Source organism: Phyllobates terribilis, unplaced genomic scaffold, assembly GCF_046119375.1.
Source record: "Phyllobates terribilis strain yellow unplaced genomic scaffold, ASM4611937v1 Scaffold_12__6_contigs__length_324123572, whole genome shotgun sequence".
Classification (NCBI taxonomy): Eukaryota; Metazoa; Chordata; class Amphibia; order Anura; family Dendrobatidae; genus Phyllobates; species Phyllobates terribilis.
In genome coordinates, this window is record NW_027362772.1 from 65818399 (window position 1) to 65842184 (window position 23786).

General features: G+C 45.1%; 1 protein-coding gene across 6 annotated transcripts in view; it reads right to left on the reverse strand.

Annotated features, from left to right (window-relative positions):
- The window catches only part of LOC141172076 (hemicentin-1-like), a 121271-nt gene that overhangs the window by 15527 nt on the left and 81958 nt on the right, over nt 1-23786 (reverse strand). For all 6 annotated transcript variants that reach the window (XM_073655911.1, XM_073655910.1, XM_073655907.1 and 3 more), the window contains 4 exons: nt 13772-14098; nt 9764-10048; nt 8928-9254; nt 7234-7506 (listed from right to left, as the gene is read on the reverse strand). In XM_073655911.1, the coding sequence (XP_073512012.1) occupies nt 7234-7506; nt 8928-9254; nt 9764-10048; nt 13772-14098 (1212 nt within the window). The remainder of the gene's footprint in view (nt 1-7233; nt 7507-8927; nt 9255-9763; nt 10049-13771; nt 14099-23786) is intronic.

The following is a 23786-nucleotide window of genomic DNA, read 5'->3' on the forward strand; positions in this document are numbered from 1 at the left end:
CAACACATATAAACAAGTCAAAGCATTATACTAATACAAGGGTTTTCAGAAAGGGTGTCAACAGCTCTTCCACTCCTTTACACACCTCGGATTGCTGTCCTTGGCGATCCAGAACCTATAAGACAAAGAAAAACAGCCAAGCAATAGAACTGTATATTATGCATTATTGGAGTTGAGATGGCCTGGTTTCTCATTTTCTTCAAGGCATAGAAATCCTTTGAATGGATCTGGTCCTTCTCGGTATGTACACTGGAAAGAGACGAACATAGTCCCAACAATCAATCTCAGTCCATAAGGTGCAAAAATAGACTTGCGGATTTGTCTCAGTCCATAGCTGAGGGTGTAGGACCCTCCTGCTACATAGGCTCTCCTAATCCAGTAGAAATGGTGCAACAGGCGCAACAAAAATAATAGGAAAAATAAAAGTTTGGCTGATCCAGCTATCTGTAAGGTCTATTCTTGACCACAGAGGGTTAAACGGGAACAGTCCCTCCGTAACAAAGGCTATTCAGCCTTCAACAGTAAAGCTTCTTTCTCAGACCTGACTGATCTCGGAACAGCCACAGATGATGGGATCTCCAGAACTGTCCCCTAAAACAGGTGCAATGACTCAAAGTGACAATTCAAACCTTGAATTTTTCAAAGCCATTCCTAACAACAATGAAGAGCTTCAACTGGCGACGTTATCCCAACGTGGATGTTTTTACCACCACTATGGCAGGTCTAGGTATTGCTTCTGAGGCAAGTCTTCTATTGTCTGGGCTGTACCTTCCATGTTCACCTTCGTACTGCCGTTGAGAGACAAATTGAAGCTGTTGGTCATTGTACTGGTAGCAGGAGTGGCAGTGAAGTTATCTGTCACAGACCTGGATGGCTAGGAGTAGGAAACTTTTCCTTTGGAATACCATAATACTGATGGTATCCTCAACCTTCCTGTCCGGCATGTGATTCCTCTTTCTTGGCAGGGACTCCCCAATCTCTTTGACGCTTCTGTTCCCACCCTTCTTTTTCTGCAGCACTCTTCTTCTCCCAGTTATCCACATCATCGGTAATGGAGGGACGGGTGACCCCTATTGCAAACCAGCCCTTCCCGCTTCATGACGGAGATGACCTCCCCCGTGTATATGTTGTGCAGCCTGGGAAGCAGATACCTCTCCCTCACTGCGCTCCTGTTTTTATATACCTGGTCCCCGGTGCTGAATTCTTCTAGGAACCAATACCCTTTGTCCACTTTGAACTGGACTATATGTCTAATAGAGCTCTAATCCTCGAATAGGATTTTTCTTGGACCTGCTAATCACTCCTGGGCTATAGCTTCAGTAGTTTTTCTTTCTTCTATGATATCAACAGGCCAGTCATCCTGTGAGAACAATCTTTTCACTCTTCTGGCAGGCAGGGGAGGCGACAACATGGATTGAAAGTACCTCTAGCCTTGAAGAGTTGACCAATGAGTTAGCGGGCTTATTGACCAGTTTTTATTCATGTTGCTGGCTATCTATCTCTCATCACTTCCTAGCACAGGCGCCGTTGTCATGCCTTGATTACATGGGGATATTGTTGGTGGGGCGGCAAGCTCCTCTGGCTCTTCTTCATTGAGTACCTGGCTTCAGCACAAGACCCGGTACTAGTGGAGTAACATTCTAATTGAAGACTACGGTACTCCTGACAGCTGTTTGATTAGCTCATCTAGCTATCTGTGGTCCTTTCTGATGGACACCCAGGCCTGGGCATTCGTTGTGGTTGTACAGGCTGCAACTTCAGGAGTCTAATAAGGTCAGCCTTGGCCGCTTCCTCCTCCACAAATAAGCCAGAGAGGCCCAAATCTTCCCTACCACTTTCCAACTCTTCTCTCAGGTGTTTTTGGTACACCATCACGTCTCTATACAGGTCACACTGCTCACTCTTCGACATCCAGCAGGGTAATGGTGCCGGCTTTCGCTTCACCATGCAATTTTTCCTTTGTCTACACCCTTTCAAGGGCCGTATTGTTGACATGTCTCTTGCAATGCTCTTCTCTCCTGGTGTCTCTGCCTTCAGCCATGCCACCTATGTTTTCTCTTCACTTTCCGCTGGGCAGGACTTTTACTTCCAATGTACCTTCTCCTGTTGCACGCCTCCCACAGTGGGTTGGGTCGTTTCCACAGGGCATTTACTTCTCTGGGCTGAACTTATTGTGGGTTGGGCAGATCTTTGGGCTCTTCTGCGACCTCCACTTCTACGATGGATGATTCTTTCTTTCTGCACTGGGACACCAATCGCCATCTTGATACACATCTCAGGCACCATCTTTAGTAAGCCGTAGGTTACATTTTCCTTTATCAGGATCAGATGTTGATCCTGCCGACTATGCCATAATTGGCGTACAGAACCATTTGTGGCGAGGACCCGGTAAAGGATTCCCTGAGTGTGTGTGTGAATTATGGGGGCTTGAGTACACCCCTATTTAGGCCACCAGTGGTTAGATAATATGAGGACCTTGACAGAATGTGATGTATCAGGTAGACCAGAGTCCAATGTGAAAAGATAAAAACATTTTTACTGGAATTCTTTAAATAGAACTGCAACAATCGATAGCAGGAAAAATACTTTTGGTACAATTGATACAGAGGCTCTTACTTTATGAGTATAATATATGGCATTTTGATAGTACTGATATATTACACAAGTGTCGGAGTAATTTTCAAGCTTTCTAGCTCTGGCCTTCACCTTCTCTATCCACCACTGCAGATGTACCTCCTTATCCCCTCTTGGTTAGAAAAGGAACTGCTATGTCCCAGGACCGGCTAAGACGTTGCCCTTCTAGCCCACTCCTAGCTTCCTGGGGGTATTCTGCCTCTCACAGCTTTGATATGCTATGGCCATGCTCACTGCAGCTTGGTAGATACCTTTTTAGTCTTCATTCAATTTCCATACTCAGGCCACATAAAAAACAGTTGCTAATGGATTACTTGGATCTAGGAACTACTTGCTATTCTTAATTTTTCTGGACTAAACAAACTCTCCACTTCCTTTTCCTCAACAACAAAACTTCTTACTTCCTTCAGTAACTTCTCTCATACTCCCCTAACAAATAGGAACTCAGTCTAATGCCTCCTAAACCCGCCCATGGTCAAGCCCTATAGATAACTCTGTGCGCAGGCTAACTAAATGATGCAGACCACCAAATAGATAAAGCAGTAATTATACATAGGAAAAAGGTTCCAGCACACAAGTGGGTTAATCAGCCATCTTAGTGATAGGGTGATTAAACACCTGTAGAATCAGAGGATAAAAACACAGCCTTGTAGAGCATTTGGTGTGGCGAGGGCCTGAATGTGAAAGTTCTGAGCTGTTTGGTCATATGAAGAAAAGACAAACCTGGGATTGTTTGTTCCTGAAGTGGGCGGTTACTCGTAGCAACAAGGGCTGTGCCATACGTTATGGTTATGTTGCTTTTTCCTATTAGGCCAGGAGGGCCATGTTTGTTTTTGCTAACATTGCTGTAGTTTATGCAGTGCTCTTAATAAACTCAGCAGAAGATTTAAATAGACAGTGTTCCTGTGTACCTCTATGTGCATACAAGTGAGTCGATCTACCACAGTTGGTGGTAGAAGTGCGGGCAAGATTCCCAGTCAGCAAGTGTGATGGCTGTCGACAGACTGCATGTCCTGGGTGAAGGCGGCGGTGAGCATGGAACAGTGGTCAGACTAAATTGAGGAGCTGATCATGCACCTGGTCCAAAGCCAACACCAGCAGCACCTACAGCAACTGCGGCAGCACCAGGAACAACAGCAGCAGCAGCTCCAGGCAGCAACTGGAGCAATAGGAGCAGCAGCAGCTAAAACAACTGCAGAAACAGTTACAGCAGCAGCAACAGCATTGGGAGCAGCAGCAGCTCCAACAGCAACAACAGCAGAAGCATCAGGAGCAGCTGCAGCAGCAACAGCTGGCCCAACAGAAGACAGTTAAGCTGCTCATGCAACAGCTGCAGCAGCAGCAACATCACCAGCAACAGAGTTGACAACAGAAGTAGCAGATTGATTTACTCACAGAGGTGGTTCGTGGCACGGCAGCATCTCCGACTCCATTGTCAGCTGATGATTTCTCTGTTGGGAAGCTGGTGAGGACAGCCTTACAGAAAATGACCCCGGGTGATGACATAGAAGCCTTTTTAACCGTTTTTGAAAGGGTCGCCGATAAAGAGAAACTCCCCCCAGAGCAGTGGGTGGAAGTCCTGGTGCCATACTTAACGGGGGAGCCACAAAAGGCCTACTATGATTTGGCTTTACAGGATGCCAAAGAATATGAAAGATTGAAAACAGAAATTTTGGTGCTCTCAGGGAAGACAATGTCTGTCAGGGCACAACAGGACCACCGGTGGGCATATCACAATGACAAACCCCCTCGCTCACAAATGTTTGATCTGCTGTACCTCATTCAAAAGTGGTTACAGCCGGAGTCCTCTACCTCAGCACCAATGGTGGAGCGAGTTGTAATGGACCGGTTAGTGCACTCCCTTCCGAGCCTGATGCAGACTTGGGTTGCTCAGGGAGATCCCCAGAACGGCTATGACTTGGTCGGACTGGTTGAAAGGTATCAGGGCGTCGATAGGTCCATGAGGAGGATCCTATTACATACTGGGAGTCGGAGGTTAAAAAGGGGGTGGGGCAGTTAAAGTCCAAGGGGTCAGCAGAGGTCATGCCAAAGCCCTCATCAGGGGATGTAATTTGCTGGAGATGTCATGGTCCAGATCATATAGCTGCCCATTGTCCCCTAACCACCAAGCAAATGGACTGTAGCAAGGGACACCGGTGTTCATTCCACGCATATCCAGCTTGCAGTGTGGACTGTCCACTCGGCAAGGGGCCCCAAACTTGTCATGTCAAAGTGAATGGCCTGCAAATGACTGGACTACTAGAATCAGGGAGTTTGGTGTCCCTCGTGAGTGACACACTCCCTCTCCAATTGATTCCTGGGAAGAAGGTGGGCTTCTGCTGCATTCATGGGGATGCTAAAAACAATACGGTAGCCAGAGTGGTAATTGAGATGGCCCGAGGTACTGAGTCCCATCAGGTCAGCGTGGTCCAGCATTTGTTGCACCCAATCATAGGCCGGGACTTTGTGTTGTTTTGAAACTTGTCAGGGAGGGGCAGAGACCTGGGTTACTGGGTAAGAAATGGGTTGGCCCTAAAAAAGCCTCACCAACCACAGAGTCTGACGAGTTTCCCTTCTGTGTAATGGGAAAACAGAAGAAAGTAGTATTTCCTGAGGCAGACATTGCTGAGATAGGCGTGACAAGACAAAATTTGGGGCTCATCCAACATAGAGACCTATCACTAAAAGAAACGTTCAACATGGTAACCATCATAAATGGCATAGCACAGGAGTTGGGGGCTGACACCAGGTTTCCCTATTATATGTTGAGTGGGGACTTATTGTATTGAGTCAATAAAGTGAGGGAGGTGATAGTGGAGCAATTATTGGTTCCAGGTCCCTATAGAAAAAGAGTGTTGGACAGGGCCCATTCACATGTCTTGGGTGGCCATCTGTGGGTGGACAAAACTCAACAACGGGTCACGCAGAGGTACTATTGGCTCAGATGTCACCGTGAAATTCTAAAATATTGCAAGTCCTATCCCATCTGCCAGTTAGCCGCTACCACCTCTCTATTCCAAAATCCTCTCATGCCACTATCCGTCAAGGCTGGGAAACAGAGAAGCCAAGTTGAAACTCCATGTGGGCTGGACACACCAGAAGGTGACACTAAGGGTGTCCCTGTGGCATAAACACTGTCAGCAGCCGAGGAACAACAGTGCCGAGAACTTCTTCAGCGGAACCGGGACCTGTTTTTGGAGTTACCAAGATGTACGCAGGTTGATAAACAAGGAATCTTGACGGAACCACATGTGTAGGTGAACCAAAAGCCGTATAGAATCCCCGAGGTCCACCGCAAGGTGTGATTTCGTAGGAAGGGGCTAAAAATTACGCTTATCCGATACCCTGCGACAAACCCATATCGAAGCTAGGGTCAGCCAGATACATCACCTCCCTGGACCTAACGAAAGGTTACTGGCAAATCCTCTTCTCTCAAAGTGCCAAGAAGAAGATGGCCTCTTTTACACCTGACGATTGCTTCCAGTATACCAGAAGCCCATTCGGCCTGCAAAGAGATCCAGCTACATTCTGGAGGGCCATAGACCGGATCTTAGCCCCTCACAAAAACGTATACCACAGCTTACCTCTATGATATTGTGAAATTCAGCGCACATTGGGGAAGTCATCTGCAGAAGGTCCAGGCCGTGCTGAATGTGCTGAGGAAAGGGGGGTTTACCATAAACTTAAATAAGTGTGCCATCGGGAAAAAGAAGGGAAAATACCTGGGCTACATTGTTGGAAGAAGCAAAGTAAAGCCACAAGCGAATAAGGTGGGGGCAGTCCAAAGTTGTCTGAAACCGGTCTCTAAGGAACAGCTTCAGGCATTTCTGGGAATGGTGGGATATTATCAGCGGTGTATCCTGAATTTCTCTTTAAGCAGAGATGGCGTTCTAAGAGTTGAAACTCAGGGCTTCAGGACTTCATCTTTCATGTGACCACAGGCCTGGGAAGCTGTATAGTAATGCAGATGTCAGTTTAGACTCCCCTGTTTGGTGATTGAAGGCGCCAAAACCTATGGCTTTGGGCAGAGGAGGGAAGGAAATGTGACAAAGTCACTGGCAAAGTACTGGAGAGGAGATATGTAGCACTGAGATTAATAGCTGCAGTAATTATACATAGGAAAAAGGTTCCAGCACACAAGTGGGTTAATCAGCCATCTTAATGCTAGGGTGATTAAACACCTGTAGAAAGGGAGGAACTCAGAGGATAAAATCACAGCTTTGCAGAGCATTTGGTGTGGGGATGGCCTGGAGGGGAAAGCTCTGAGTTGTTGGTCATATGAAGGAAAGACAAACCTGGGATTGTTTGTTCCTGAAGCGGTTACCCATAGCAATAAGAACTGTGCCATACTTTATGGTTATGTTTTGTTTTTCCTGTTAGGCCAGGAAGGCCGTGTTTGTTTTTGCTAACATTGCTGTAGTTTATGCAGTGCTCTTAATAAACTCAGCAGAATATTTAAAGAAACAGTGTTCCTATGTACCTCTATGTGCACCCAAGTGAGTCGATCTACCACACAACATATTAAATCAAGTCAAAGCATTACATTAATACAAAGGTTTTCAGAAGGGGTGTCAACAGCTTTTCCACTCCTTTACACACCTACTACAGTCAGACTCAGGGAGTCGCTGGTCTTGGCGCTGACAGGGTTCTGGATGGTGCAGGTGTAGAATCCGCTGTTATTCTCAGATATCGGGGTGAAGTCCAGGAATGATCCCCTGCAGATCACATGCTCAGAGCAGATAATCTTCTGATCATCACAGTAGAAAGTATAACTAGTTGCCTCCTGATTCCCGGCATCACACCAGAGGGTCACATTGGTGCCATCAACAATACGATCAGAGATTATACTGAGGGTTGGCGCATTTAGGAAGGCTAAACAGGAACAAAAAAAATGTACATTATAAAAACATAATATTATAGAATATAATCATCTGATGTGGCGGGTCTTCATTTAGGAAATATATTTCCCTGTCATGGCCTCTGCTATATATGAAAAGCTCAAATAATACATGGAAATGACTGGTTTGCCAAGTGGGAGAAGCATTTTTAGCTCATCGAGGGGGTCCTTTGAGGAAGAACCCTCCTCTATAATGTCCATATGCCCCTAATAGAACAAATGGACAAAGGTAATCTTATTGTCATGAGACTGCACAGTGTGTGTCAAAGCTCCTTTGGTGACCTATAAGAACCCTTGTTTCTGAGAATCCAGGATGGACAAGGATATGGACACCTTTGGAGGCAATTTTTTTAAAGGCATGTACGGTATATGACATGGACATCATTAAAAATGCTACACTGTTTGCCATCAATGGCCTCTGTACTGCAATGAGAATCCGTCAGTGAATGTGCTTTGACGGGAGAGATTATTACTTTTATCTTCCTTCCTCCAGCTTTTTAAGACTGATTTATGACTAGAGATGAGTGAACCCCAATTTAAAAGTTTGGGGTTCATACCAGACAGTTAGTGTCCCGTGCTAAACACCGAACATGGACTTCTCCTGGAAGTCGGTTGAAAAGTTTGGAGTTCCAGAGTAAGTCGAGAGAGAAAGAGAGATGGGTACCAGAAATCAAACTCCCACGGGTCCGCTCATCCGCATTTTTAACCACATGAACGTAAGGGCTCATGCAGACATCTGTGAAATAGAATCCGAGCACGAGAGCGATGCCCATACTGGTGAAGGGTCTCCTAACCCAAACTCAACAATCCCATATATGCCTGCCTATAAGGCTATTGAGTTCGGGTCAGGAGACCCGTGGACAGTCTGTGCATTGCGTCATGCATTTCACGGATGTCTGCGTGAGAACTTTGTGTTCATAAATCAGCTGAAAAGAACTCAAGAGAAGGAAGGTAGGAGTTATAAACTCTCCCATCAAAGGTAGCTGACTGATGGGTTCATAGATAACTCATTTCACACCCAGCCATAGACCATGCAACACCAAGCCTATAGAAGGCAAACTCTGTAAAATTTTTAATAAAACACAATATCAAAAATTATTTTTAACCAAAAATACATCCATGTAAAAAAAAAAAGGTTCTGTTTTTTTTCCAACCAGAAACAGCACCACCATACCCTACAGGTCATATCTAGTATTGCATCTCACTTGAATTTAATTATAATTTAAAGAACTCCTTATCAGTTACATTTTATCATCTGCAATTAAAGAAACACTTGCATCTGTGGCTGTGAAAAGTGTGAAATATGGCCAAAAAGCTAATTTGAGTCAGTGATCAGTAGTCGGGTGCCCCTATATTATATTACACTGTGCAAAAAATGCTAAAATCCAATACTTACAGTAGAGTTTGAGATCATAGGCGATGATTTCAGTGATGAACTTCTTTTCATTAAACACATAGAGACTATAATGTCCTTCATCCGCGGATGTCAGGTTGTCCAGTCTCAATGTCTCATTCTTAAACAGCTGAGTTCTGCCCCTGTACTGAGGATGGTACTCGGGAACACTACCAGGATTGACCTCAGCAATCACAGTGACATTTCCGGTCTCCCCCAAGACCCACAGTATGCGATATTCATCAGGGAGGTCGACAAATACATCAAAATACACAGATCCTCCAAAAGTTCCATATACCGACCGAGTAGGAGCTGCCAAACCTGTGTGCACTGAAAGTAACAGAAAAGAGAAAGACACCAGACAATAGGTGTATAATCATAATATCAGTCCATCCATATGTCTGTATATAAGCAGGAGCCTGTTTTGTATTATACAATGCACCAAATTTCTGGCATAGGCATAGACTACCCACAGCCACCACTAGGTGGAGCTGAGGAGCTTACTGTATACTCTTACTATTGGAATCAGTATGCAGTAAACTCACGAGCTCCTCCTAGTGGTGGCTGAAGGTAGATAGTATGTTATCATTTGATTCGATCACCATATTGCGGATTTAGATCTTAGTATCAGAAAAACTGAGCTTTGACCGCTATAAATATATTTAGAAATTAATCAGCACAGAATTTTGACAATTTAAAAAAGGTCCTGTATCTTTTATAATTTTCTCCCTATAAGCATGGAATTTAGGGGATGATTAAACACCTTATTGGTAGCAGTTTTAATATTATTATTGGTTATGCAATTTTTGTATGTATTTCTTATTATTTGGAATACTCACAGGCCAGGTTGAGGTACAGTCTACTGCTGTTTTCACTGTTTATCCAGTTTCTAGCCGTACACATGAAATATCCATTATCCTTAGCGGAGATTGGGCTTATTATTAGTATGGAGTTATTTAGGGTGAGCTTGTATTGGGGGTCCTGCGGTAATGCTGCTCCATCCAGACTCCAGGAGTAAGTGACATCTGTACCATTAGATGAACACCTTAAAGACACCGAATCCCTTCCCGGCCACAGTAACAGGTTGGATGTGTTACTGGTCAGGGTGACTGCAGATACAGGTACTGACAAGAGAAAATATTAGATCAATATTAGACAGAGCATGTAGAGGGTTATGGAGGGTTTAAATCTAAATAATTTTGGAGGACAGTTCTCAGGATCGGTATTTTCTCCAGCAGTCAGCTCCTCCCAATCAGAAAATCATCCCCTATAATGTGGGTAGGTGATAACTTTCAATGCCAGGAATATTCTGACTTGACCACACATTGCTATTAAAGGTAATCTGTCACCAGTTTTTTTGACAGAGGCTATAGAAGAAAAAACACTTCAAAATATTTAATAAAACACAAATTAAAAAGTTATTTATAGCCAAAAATACATCCATTCAAGTAAAAAAAGGTTATTTTTTTCAATGAGAAACAGCACCATGCTACCCTAGTGGTTGTATCTGGTATTACAGCTCATTTTAATGCGTTCCTAATCTAATACAAGCCCTGTACGTTACATTTTAACATATCTTAATAAAAATACATTGTCAGGGGAATAGCGGAGAGATCCAGCAGATATCCTACCGCTACCACCAATAAATATGTCAAGGAACCTGCCTGGGGGGATCAGGCCGATATCCCCTCCTCCGCTGTTACCAATTTGTCACAAACCAACACTCAACCTCCAATTGTCAGGGAAAGTATGCAATTGACTGGCTATTGATAGACGAGGCCACGTCCGCTTTTGCAACTGGGCCCGATATTGGGCAGCTCACAGTGAATGTATTGTATGTAAAACTACAATTTATACTCCGGTATTGTCACTGCCAAGCTCCGCAATAACCCAAGAACACTAGCTGCCACCACCAATCTTTTATACAGGCTGATTGGACACCCATTACAGGTAGCGTATGACTTTAGGGATGCGTTTTATAGAGCAAGAGGAACGAAGCAATTACATTTTAGAAATTGAATCCAAAAAGTAGCCAGTGTTTATAAAAAATATACAAAAGATATTACAAAAGAGTATAAATTATATACCATATACAATTACATAAAATAAAAAGGGATACCAAAAAAAGTACTAAACCTGTGTCACGAAAACGGCACAGACTTTAGTGGAGGGAAGCACTCCTTTTTGGAAACAGAACTACAGCAAACTGTGACTTCCAGAGCTGACAATGACAATAATTCAAAATCTGCTTTTATCATATAAAAGTCATGCCCACAGACCTACCCCTGGGTGACCTCAGATTGGTGCTGGTCAATGGGATATGGCTAGCCTTGATTTTCATGATATCTCCCCACCTGAAGGTCCCAGGCGGGAGATATTAATGCCATGTTTCCTATCATGATTTTAGTTTTCCACAGAAAGGAAACATGGCCTTCATACAGGTATCCATCAGTCCTATATTAATTTGGAGCTGATGTGCAGTCCACCTAGTGATGAAAGTAAATGTGTTACACTTGCCACTTCGTCATGACACCGAAAATATGTCTCCCATAACTGTAGGACCTATGCCGTTCACAAAAAACCCAACATATTTCGAATCCGGCTCCACAAGGTCAGGCTATAAATTCTTTGAAGACCAGAACAGTTACCTCTGGAGGTGATAGATTTTTTGCCTCCTAGCCTCTGGTATATATGATCTGCATCAGATAACCCACTTCAATTACTTGTTCACAGCAAGAGGTTCATAATTGAATTGGGATTGGAATGAAGTGCAAGCTCTTTTCCCTTCCCAGATTATTATTAGGCCTTGCTTCAATCTTCAAAATGGTGGTGACATGTCCTTTCTTAAGAGATGCCAGGAATATTCTGGCATAACTACACATTCCTATTAAAAGTAATCTGTCACCAGTTTTTGCTATGTAGGCTATACAGAGGCTATAGAAGTAAAACACTGCAAATTTTTTAATAAAACACAATTTAAAAAATATATATTTTTAGCTCAATATACATACAATTAAGTAAAAAAAAAGTTGTTTTTTTTCCAACCAGAAAAGCACCACTCTACCCAAGAGGTTGTATCTGGTATTGCAACTCATGTGAATTTATTTCTAATCTAATACAAGCCCTATATGTTACATTTTAAGATTATTACTTAAAAATATATACAGTGACTTGAAAAAGTATTCACACGCCATACATTTTTCCACATTTTTTCACGTTACACCCACAAAATGTGATGTATTTTATTGGAATTTTATATAATATATACCAACACAAAGTAGCAAGTATTTGTGACGTCTAAAGGAAATGATACATGGTTTTCTAAATATTTTAAAATATAAATCTGAAAATTGTGAGGTGCATTTGTATTCAGCCCCCTGTAGTCCGATACCACTAAATAAAACCCTGAATGAATAAGTGGCTCCAGAAGTCACATAATTAGTAAATTGAGTCTACCTTTGTGTGGTTTATTCACAGAATAACTACAGCTGTTTTGTGAAGGCCTTGTAGGATTGTGTGAGAACATTAGGGATCCAAGGGGTAACATTTCTCCTTGCAGTGAGTGACATGTTAAGCATGTCACGGTGAGGAGACTTTTAAAGCTACAATGCTCCTCTTAGAAATAAGCAAATTGTCTCTCCACAGAGGAAGAGGACTAGAACTCTAATGCCACCTACAGGAGAAATGTTACCACTTGGATACCAGCCTGACGCCTCTCACCCAGCCAAACCAGAACTCACACTTTGCACTGACGATGGGCAGTACCCCAAAACACAGTGTCTGCAAAATGAGTTTCTGTATCTGGCTTATATCCTAAGTCACGTGATAAGGCTCGTTAAAGGGTCACTACTGACTTTTAGGATTGCTACTTCCTGTAGGTGGCACTAGAGTTCTAGTCCTCTTCCTCTCTGAAGAGACAATTAACATTAAGGATCAAACAGCATCATGAAAACCAAGGAGACAACAAGACAGGTCAGGGATAAAGCTGTAGAGAAGAATTATTAAAAAAAAAATAGCCCAAGCTCTGAACATCTCACAGATTACTGTTCGATTCATCATCCAAAAATGGATGGAGTATGGCACAACTGCAAACCTACCAAGACATGGCTGTCCACCTATACTGACATCCCAAGGAAGGAGAGCACTAATTAGAGAAGCAGACAAAAGGCCCACATTCACTTTGGAGTATGTGCAGAGACTCCACAGCTCAGGTTGGAAAATTTTTGAAAGCAAGCCATAAGAAGTCCCGTTTGAAGTTTGCAAAAAGCCATGTAGGAGACACAGCGAGCATGTGTAAGAGGTGACCTGGTCAAATGAGACCAAAGTAAGAATTTTTTGGCTAAATGCGAAATGCTTTGTGTGGTGGAAACAGCACCCTGAAAACACCATCCCCACCATCAAACATGGTGGTAGTAGTATCATGCTGTGGGGATGCTTTTTTTTCAGCAGGGGCAGGGAAGCTGGTCAAAGTTGATGGGGAGATGGATTGAGCTAAATACAGGGCAATCCTTGAAGAAAACCAGTTAGAGGTTGCAAAACATTTAATTTATAAAAAAATAGAAAACAATGCATCATTTTCTTTATACATCACAAACACTTGCTACTGGTGTATCACAAAAAATCCAAATAACATACATATAAGTTTGTAGGTGTAACATGAAAAAATGTGAAAAAGTTCAAGGGGTATGAATATTTCTTCAAGGCACTGTATTGTATTTGTTACATTTGTACCTGAGACTGCAAAAGGTGTGAAATATCTCCTAGAGGCTTATCTGACGCAGTGATCACTGGTCCGGTGCCCCTATTTTAATTTTCAGAGTAGAAAAATACTAGAAGCCATTACTTACAGTAGAGTTTGAGATCATAGGCGATGATTTCAGTGATGAATGTATTTTCATTAAACACATAGAGACTATAATGTCCTTCATCCACGGACGTCAGGTTGTCCAGCCTCAATGTCTCATTCTGAAACAGCTGAGTTCTGCCCTTGTACTGAGGATGGTACTCGGGAACACTACCAGGATTGACCTCAGCAATCACAGTGACATTTCCAGTCGCTCCTAAGACCCACTGTATGCGATATTCATCAGGGAGGTCGGCAAATACGTCAAAATACACAGATCCTCCAAAAGTTCCATTTACCGACCGGGTAGGAGCTGCCAAACCTGTGTGCGCTGAAAGTAACAGAAAAGGGAAAGTCATCAGACAATAGGTGTATAATCATAATATCAGTCCATCCATATGTTTTCATATCAGCAGGAGTCCGTTTTGTATTTTACCATGCTCCAAATTCGTAGCATAGCCTTAGACTACCTGCAGCCACCATTAGGTGGAGCTGAGGAGCTTAGTGCATACTTTCCTACTATTGGGTTCAGTATGAGTAAGCTCGCAAGCTGCCCCTAGTGGTGGTTACTAGAGATGAGCAAACTTATTTGGAAAATGTTCGCCAACCTCAATTTCGGCACGAACATTGCACATTAGGATTCATGTTCATATGCCCGAGCGTTTTTACTTAGAATTGGCAAAATTTGGCCAAAGTTCTGTAAATGATCACGTTTCCACTAGTGTTTTTTTAAGACTTTGGCTAGGATAGTGGTGCTGTATGGTGCTGTATGATGAGCGGGGGGGACATGCTTGATGAGGGGAGAGGTCAGAAGAGAGGCGTAATTTATTTATTTTTTCTTAACTTAATGTGTGGAGATTCCAACAGCCAATCAGGGCGCAGGAACCATCCACAACGTCCATACACAAGGGCTTTTGTCATTGGCTGCCGAAGTCACATGTCCATCTCCATATAAAGAGCAGATGTGTTGTTTTTGCGCCATCTTGTCAGTGTAACAGCGCAGAGTGGATGCTCCTACTTCTGCTACTGGATAGTGAGATAGGTAGGTGGTTGCTTGTCAGTCAGCTAGTTCAGATAGATAGGATCCTGTGTGGCTGTGAAATTGACCTTCCAGCAGTTCAATCCTTTTTGCTAATAATGTGGTCCAGAGACACCAGGCCACATTTCAGCATATAATTTTGTTGTGCTGCTAATATTGTGCTCCATGCAGGAGTATACCTTCGAAACTCTAAATTCTTTCTCCTAATAGCGAGGTCCTGAAACAAGGCCACATTTATGCATAGAAATATTTGGTGCTGGTAATTTTTTTGGACAGACAGGAATTCTCATTTGAAAATCTAAATTCTTTTTGCTACTAGTGTGCTACAGAAAGCAGGCCACATTCCCGCATATAAATAATTTGTGCTACTAGTTTTGCTCCATCCAGGAGTCCACATTTCAAAACCTATTTTTTTGCTGTTAGTAGCGTGCTCCAGCCACACTATCTCAGCAAATAAATACTGATTGGTAATTTACTGACAGGTGACTGGTAGGTCTGGGGCTTGGGTTGTGAAACATCTGGATAAAAGAGGGGGAGGGTTCATCCAACATGAGTGGGAAAAAGCGAGGTTGTGGTGGAAAGGGGAATAGGTTTGGTGTTCAAGGTATACATGGGGTAGGTGGTAATGCTAGCGAAAGCTCTACTGAACAAACACTGTCTTGTCCTATCCAAAGACAACTGACAACTTCTATTACTGGTCTTGTTACTCCACTCCCTTTCTTTGGCAGCCACACAGCAGTATGCCTTGCAGCTGAGGGCCAGAAAGAGCATGTGCTGTAGTGCATGTCAAGAGCTGCATAATGTGGCCTCTCCTCCTCTTCCTCCACCTCAACATCACACACAGTACAGTCCACTGAGGTGGCACCCCAATTACCCTTGTTTCCGCCCATGTCACAACTGTCCAACTGCCCAATTGACTGTGGGGAACACATATGTTATATAGTCTGCAGAGCTGTTCACACATTCTATGCCATGGGCATCAGAGGTCTACTCCAAAGATTCAAAGTCAAGAGGAGGAAAGCATCTGCACCAATGCCCACAATATTTTTTTCCTGTTGGATTTGGGGCAGGACGAAGTAGGGTCTCAGCAAAATCCAGACCCTCGTCACTAGACGTTAACCCCTTGAGGGAGGTGATCGTGATGAGAAAGATTCGGGGCAGGACGAAGTAGAGTCCGAGCAGAATCCAGGCCCTCGTCATCAGACATTAACCCCTGGGGGGAGGTGATCTTGATGACACTTAGATACCTGAGATGCACGCGGACTGTACTGTGCTGTCAGGGCAGCAAGAGGAGGAGGGTGACTCTCAGAGCGAGCAGTGGGAGAACAGAGAAGATGATAATGAGGTTGTAGATCTCAGTTAGTGTGAACCCAGAGGCACACAGCTGAGCAGCTCAACAGCTCAGCAGGGGAGGTGGAGGAGGAAGACAAGGTGGTTATGTTGAAGCCTCCAGCACAGACACAGAGTGATGCAACCATGACAAACACTGCATCCTCAGCCACAATTGTGGCTGTGGCCAGCAGCGGTCGCACATCTGCAGTTGACAGGGATGGCAAGGGTTGCCTAGCCTGGGCCTTTTTTGAGAGTGCAAAGGATGACCCAACTCACGTTATCTGCCAACTTTGTAAAAACGACTCAATAGAGGCAAAAATTGTAATCATTTGGCTACTACATGCATGAACCGGCACATGCGCGGTCAACATGCATTAGTCTGGGAATCTCACTGTCATAAAATGCGGACTAGCGAGCTTCAACAATCACCAGCCGCCTCATCAATCACATCCGCTGCTTATTCCTCCTCCGCCACCGTGGCAAGTGTTCTCACACAGATCTCCAGCCACAGAACCTCCATTTGTTTACCCGCTCCAGTCGGAGTGAGTGGGAGTCTGTCAACAGTTACAGAAGTGGACATGCCTGCTGTTTTTGTTTCATCGAGCACACCACATCTTTTTCAATCCAACATAACATCTCCGCCTGCACCTCACTCACGGTCCAGCAGTTTGTCGTGTTCACCCCACTCCACCCTCTCTCAGCACAGCAGCCAGCCTTCGGTCTCGCAGTTGTGGTCACTTAAAAGATTGTTTCCTCCTACACATGCCAAAGCTAAGAGCTTGAACTCTATCATCTCTAACCTGTTGGCCATGCAAATGCTGCCTCTCTGCCTGGTGGATACAGACGGTTTCCGAAAGCTGATGGCCATCGCAGTCTCCCAGTACCAGTTGCCCAGTCGCCATTACTTCTCTAAGAAAGCTGTGCTGCGGTAGACTAGCATGTCATAGACAACATCACCCATTGAAAAAAATCTATGTCTGCCATGGTGCATTTCACCACAGACACCTGGACGAGCAAGCATAGCCAGGGGTGTTACATCTCGCTGACTGGGCACTGGGTGACTCGTGGCTGTGGGGGCAGGCGGGGAAGGGGCTGCTCCACAAGTCTTGGAATCCCCAAGGCTTGCAGGTGTGGCGGCCCTGAGGGTTCGACCGCCACAGGGATGCTGCACTTCTTTAATGGAGTGTAGTGTTCCTCCTCTGAAGTAAGAACAGTGTGATGGTCAGGACCCCACCTCCACATCCAACACCACACTTTTCCCACCAGAGGGGTCTAGAATGCACTAGGTGCTGTCCCTCCTGGTAATCGGGATACTGGGAACCAAGAGATAGGGGAACCATGTAGTGGGTGAGGGTGGAGGACTCACATTTTAGTGACACTTTAAATTTCATATTTAATAAATAAAACCATTTTGGATTGGGTTCTTTGATTGTGATCTCCCACGCTGAACGTGGATCCTGTGTGGGCCTGCAGCAGAGGGAGACACGGCCCTCGTACCCTGGCCTTAGGTCGAGGGGCAGGTTGCAGATAATGAATGTCTCAGCCCGGTCAAGGACCATGACCAAGAAGGCCCGGAGCTTAAGAGTGTAGCTCTACCGCAAATGGGTCCCAGGGAGGATCCAGACGGAGCGGGATTCCGGCTGCAAGAGGGGTACCGGCCCCCGACACCCGACCTTGCAACTCCACGTCCTGGTCGGGAAAGCCTGGTAGGCCCATGAGGATCCCACCAGGTATCGGAAGGAGCGGAGCTGCCACCCGTACCCTTTTTCTGAGAGAAGTTCAGAGGGAGACCCGGCCTATCTACACACACACACAGACAGGAAAGGACCCAGTCTGAAGTCTAGGAACAGTCTGGTGCGGGGTCCTGATTGAACGCTGGACTTACTGGGAGGTTGTCGGACCCCCTTCGTCTCTGGTGACCGCAGAACTCCGCGAGGAGCAGGGAGTCGCCTTCCTACTGCCATCTCTTTCGTGAGTAAAGCCTTGGAAGTTCACCCCTATGGCCTCCGGACTCTTTATTCTGCACTACACCGCGCTACGCAGCACCAGACCTCCTAGACTACTACCCCCGTCATCCTGTCCCTCTGCCCTGAGGCCCTGCTCCGCCTGTGGGGAGTAGTAACAACGACGGCTGCCATAACACCATGCCTCGGCGGACTGCAGCAGCGCTGGTGGCCTTCACCAGGTGCCACAGGTGGCGTAGTCGAGATCAGCCACTCAACCTGGATAAGCCCATACCATCTCTTTGATTTAGTGTGACGACCCTGGGCACGGAGCGGGTCCGGGCCACTGCTGCACCCCATCTACATCACAGGACCCGACTCCGAGTCCCCCATCTCCCAGGGTAGGGCTTTCAGGAGTCACACACCGGACTAACCTCTGTGTCTAACACTTCCTCCACTGCTTCTGTCACCTCCCCCTCGTCTAAGGCCTCCACCTGCGCACTCAAACTCTGCCTTAATGAGGCACGTGATCCAACAGGGCAGAGAGAATCCCCCTCCACCTCCGTACTGCGCAGCCAGGGCTAACTGCAATCAGGCAGTGTTAAAATTAATATGCCTTGTTGATTGAAGTCACACAGCTCAAGAGTTGTGGACAGCTATCCAGGCCAAGTTTGAGCAATGGCTGTCTCCGCTGAACCTGGAGCCAGGGAAGGCCATGTGCGATAACAGTGCGAACCTGGTGGCAGCCCTACTGTATTAGTGGGGAAGGACATAGCCTTCCTTTGGCACTGAAGAAGTTAAAAAGAGTGTTCCCGTAGTTAGACCAATTTGAACTGTTGGTAGCCCAAGCTAAGGGGTTAGCTTCAGTGGTCCAGTCAGTAGAGTAGAGGGGGAACTTAGTGCCCTACCAAGCCTTGAGTGTTATAGAGCTTGTTCCTGGCATAATTCCTTGTGGACTGCAGTACTTGTAATCGGCCACAAGATGCCACTGTACTGGGTGCAGATGTCAGGTTGAGTCTGCCAGCAGTGTTACAGACAGTGATGGGGTTAATGCTGTGTGATGACAGCCCACAGAGGGTGGGCACATCAGGAAAATCTCTGCTTAGTTTCCAGAAGCAGGAAGTGATGAGTAGTAAGAGATAGGACAGTGAACTGTACGGGCAGCCTATCTATATGGTGGCTGCTAGGGTAGACGGGAGCTCCATACCCTCAGACAGTGGGATCACCAGTGTAAAAGTCTCCCTACGCAAGAGTCCTGTTAGCCGGCCGGAGAAACTCAGAGGTATTGAGGACCGGGGGCACTTCTAGTCTGCAGGAAGCAGAGGAAGATAAATAGGACTCCAGGCTAAGACGTGGGGGAGATATCGGATCCGGAACACTGTTGGTATTGCAGAAGAGTCTCTTGGGCTAGAGATTAGAGTTACAGAGATGCTTCACTTAAAGAGGGAACCAGGGCTGAAGATGTTGCCAGCGCCTGTGAGGGAGATAATAACCTGTCGGACCTTATCCATTATATCTGCCTGTAAATACTGTACCTATTCCTTTTCCCCAAGTAAAGTCCAAGTTATGGCTAAGAACCTCGTGTCCTCTGAATTTATTGCTGCCCTGGTCCCAGAAGAGAAATGCCTGGAGACAGCCGTGATCGGATGGTTTGAAGTAAGTGGAGAGCCCCACATACACAGCCACACATCAGAGGGAGGACACGAATTGTATGTAGGGTGCCAGAGCGAGAGGGGGCTACAGCTTGCCCACGACTACCTCGCTGGGGCACCTTACACTACACCAGGGCAACCTCACACACCTGTCTTGCATGGCTCACGTCCTCAAACTAGTATTCTATTAATTTCTCCCCACTATCCCGGCCTAGAAGCGCAGCTGCAGAAAGCACAGTGGCTGTTTGCTCACTTCCACCGTTCACACCCCGAGGGTCATCGACTTGCATCGCTACTGAGGTCTTTGGCCCTAGCGGTTAACCGGTTGATATACAATGTGCCGACACGGTGGAATTCCACTCTGCACATGTTGCAGCGACGTTGGCAGCAGCGACGAGCACTGACTCTGTATCTCATTTTGCATAGCCTGGGCCAATGCAGTATGGATGTGGTGCAAATCACATTTGCGGAGTGGGCACAGATTAAGGACCTCTGCACCCTTCTGCACAGTTTTCAAATGGCTACTAAGATGGTTAGTGCTGACGATGCTGTCATCAGCATCAATATTCCGGTCATCTACATGCTGGAGCACACTTTGAATAGTCTGCAGAAGGAGGTGGTGGTCCCAGAGGAAGAGGAGGAAGCAGAGGAGGATGTGGAAGGGATAACAATATCTCTAAGATCCAGACTATCGTCGCACAGGTGGGTGCCAAGGCAGGATGGATTACAGCGATCATGGGGTCTCATGGTACCAGACAAACTGTGAGTGAAGGTGCAGGAGCTGAGGAACAAATGCAGGAGTATGAGGAGGAAGAGGTGATGGGCGTGCAACAGTCAGGAAATGAAGAGGATAATGATCTCCTCTCTGTTGTCCGTGGTTGGTGGGAGGGGACAGAGGAAGTAAGTTTCAGTGTTAACCTGCCACAAACACACCATGGACATGGACCTCATGGAAGAGCCCAACACATGAGCGCCATTCCTTGCTGCACTATCTGCAACATGATCCCTGGATCCCAGGATTTAAAATAGTGATGACCATAGGCGGATTATAATGAGGGCAATCCGGGCTACCGCCCGGGGCCTCGGGTTTCCAGGGGGCCCGGGGCTCTGGGGGGGCTATGGCCGGATTGCCCTCATTATATGTGTGGCCCCGCGGCACATATTGGCAGACAGTGGCGGGGGGGGCCCCCGGCCCCCGGACCACTCCCCCAGCAGCGGTGCACAGCCGCTGCTTCTTCTTCGGCCGGGCCAACACTGCAGCAGTTAACTTCCGGGTGCTGGCCCGGCCGCGTCACTGCTAGGAGACACGGGCCTGTGCGCGGCCGTGTCTCCTAGCTGTGACGTCACGCAGTGCGCGCCCGGCCTGCACTGCTACTTACCACTAGAGATGAGCGTTGTTCTACTCGAACTGTTCGCCAATCTCAAATTCGAGCTGTTTTGGGCGGTGTTCGAGCCGTTCGGCGAACACGAACAATTTGAGAAAAATTCGGCTGTTCGAGGTTATGTTCGATAACTGTTCGTGCACCAAAATCATAACTGGATTTTTTCTCAGTAATGATGAAAATTAATGTTAATACGCAGTTTGAGTGTACAGCGGGGTGGGGGGAGGGGCAGGGGATGGATCTCTGCAGGAACAATGAAGATCTCCATTTTTTTTTTCTCTTTCCCGCATTTACAGTGGGGAGGTGCAATCTGTCAGCCTATCAGCAGCGCACACACGGAGCGAAGTGCTTTTTTTCACACAAGCAAGGGCATGTGTCATTGGCAGTGTGTGTCACATGTCCTTGCCCTATAAGACCAAGCCATTTTCCCCGTCGCCACCATTTTCTCACTGCTGCAGCTGCATGTTAGACGGCACCGCTGTTGCTGTGTGCGCTATACCTTGTTAATTTCAAGCCAATTTTCGCACAAATCTACAGATAGCTTGGGAGTAGGGAATAGTTGTGATTGCAGTCCTTTTAAGGACTAGGTTACAGCATTTCCTACGACTTTTATCAGGCAGGTCTGTGCTCTTAAATAGATAGATTGTGGGAGTAAAGACTAATTGTAATTGGAGTCCTTTTCAGGACTAGGTTACATGAGTTCCTATCAGTTTTTGCCAGGCAGGTCTGTGCCAGTGCTGTGCAAGTTTTTTTCACAGCATTTGGCTTAATCTAGCAAAGCTAATCCTTTTTGGCCTATTGCAGAGTGTGTTAGTCAGTGGAGTAGCCTATCTGTGTTGCAAGATATACCACCTGTGTATAGAATACCAATTTTTTTACTGCACCTAGTGAAGTAAAATCTTTTGGGCATAGCATCATTCTATTAGTCCATCTATACTGACCTCCATCAGGTTGCAAATTGAATATAATTTTTTTCTGCATCTAGCTCTGAAAAAATATTGGGCTTCTAGCTGTGTGTGGGACTTGTTGTATTAGTCCATCTATACTGACCTCCATCAGGTTGCAAACTGAATATATTTTTTTCTGCATCTACCTCTGAAAAAATATTGGGCTTCTAGCTGTGTGTGAGACTTGTTGTATTAGTCCATCTATACTGACCTCCATCAGGTTGCAAACTGAATATATTTTTTTCTGCATCTACCTCTGAAAAAATATTGGGCTTCTAGCTGTGTGTGGGACTTGTTCTATTAATCCATCTATACAGACCTCCATCAGGTTGCAAACTGAATATATTTTTTTCTGCATCTACCTCTGAAAAAATATTGGGCTTCTAGCTGTGTGTGGGACTTGTTGTATTAGTCCATCTATACTGACCTCCATCAGGTTGCAAACTGAATATATTTTTTTCTGCATCTACCTCTGAAAAAATACTGGGCTTCTAGCTGTGTGTCGGACTTGTTCTATTAATCCATCTATACAGACCTCCATCAGGTTGCAAACTGAATATATTTTTTTCTGCATCTACCTCTGAAAAAATATTGGGCTTCTAGCTGTGTGTGGGACTTGTTGTATTAGTCCATCTATACTGACCTCCATCAGGTTGCAAACTGAATATATTTTTTTCTGCATCTACCTCTGAAAAAATATTGGGCTTCTAGCTGTGTGTGGGACTTGTTCTATTAATCCATCTATACAGACCTCCATCAGGTTGCAAACTGAATATATTTTTTTCTGCATCTACCTCTGAAAAAATATGTGGCCTTCTAGCAGTGTGTGGGACTTTCTCTATTAGTCCATCTATACTGACCTCCATCAGGTTGCAAACTGAATATAATTTTTTTCTGCATCTAGCTCTGAAAAAATATTTGGCCTTCTAGCAGTGTGTGGGACTTTCTCTATTAGTCCATCTATACTGACCTCCATCAGGTTGCAAATTAAAAATAATTTTTATCTGCATCTACAGTACCTCTGAAAAAATATTTGGGCTTCTAGCTGTGTGTGGGACTTGTTCTATTAGTCCATCTATACTGACCTCCATCAGGTTGCAAATTGAATATAATTTTTATCTGCATGTAGCTCTGAAAAAATATTTGGCCTTCTAGCAGTGTGTGGGACTTTTTCTATTAGTCCATCTATACTGACCTCCATCAGGTTGCAAATTGAATATAATTTTTATCTGCATCTAGCTCTGAAAAAATATTTGGCCTTCTAGCAGTGTGTGGGACTTTCTCTATTAGTCCATCTATACTGACCTCCATCAGGTTGCAAATTAAAAATAATTTTTATCTGCATCTACCTCTGAAAAAATATTTGGGCTTCTAGCTGTGTGTGGGACTTGTTCTATTACTCCATCTATACTGACCTCCATCAGGTTGCAAACTGAATATATTTTTTTCTGCATCTACCTCTGAAAAAATATTGGGCTTCTAGCTGTGTGTGGGACTTGTTGTATTAGTCCATCTATACTGACCTCCATCAGGTTGCAAACTGAATATATTTTTTTCTGCATCTACCTCTGAAAAAATACTGGGCTTCTAGCTGTGTGTCGGACTTGTTCTATTAATCCATCTATACAGACCTCCATCAGGTTGCAAACTGAATATATTTTTTTCTGCATCTACCTCTGAAAAAATATTGGGCTTCTAGCTGTGTGTGGGACTTGTTGTATTAG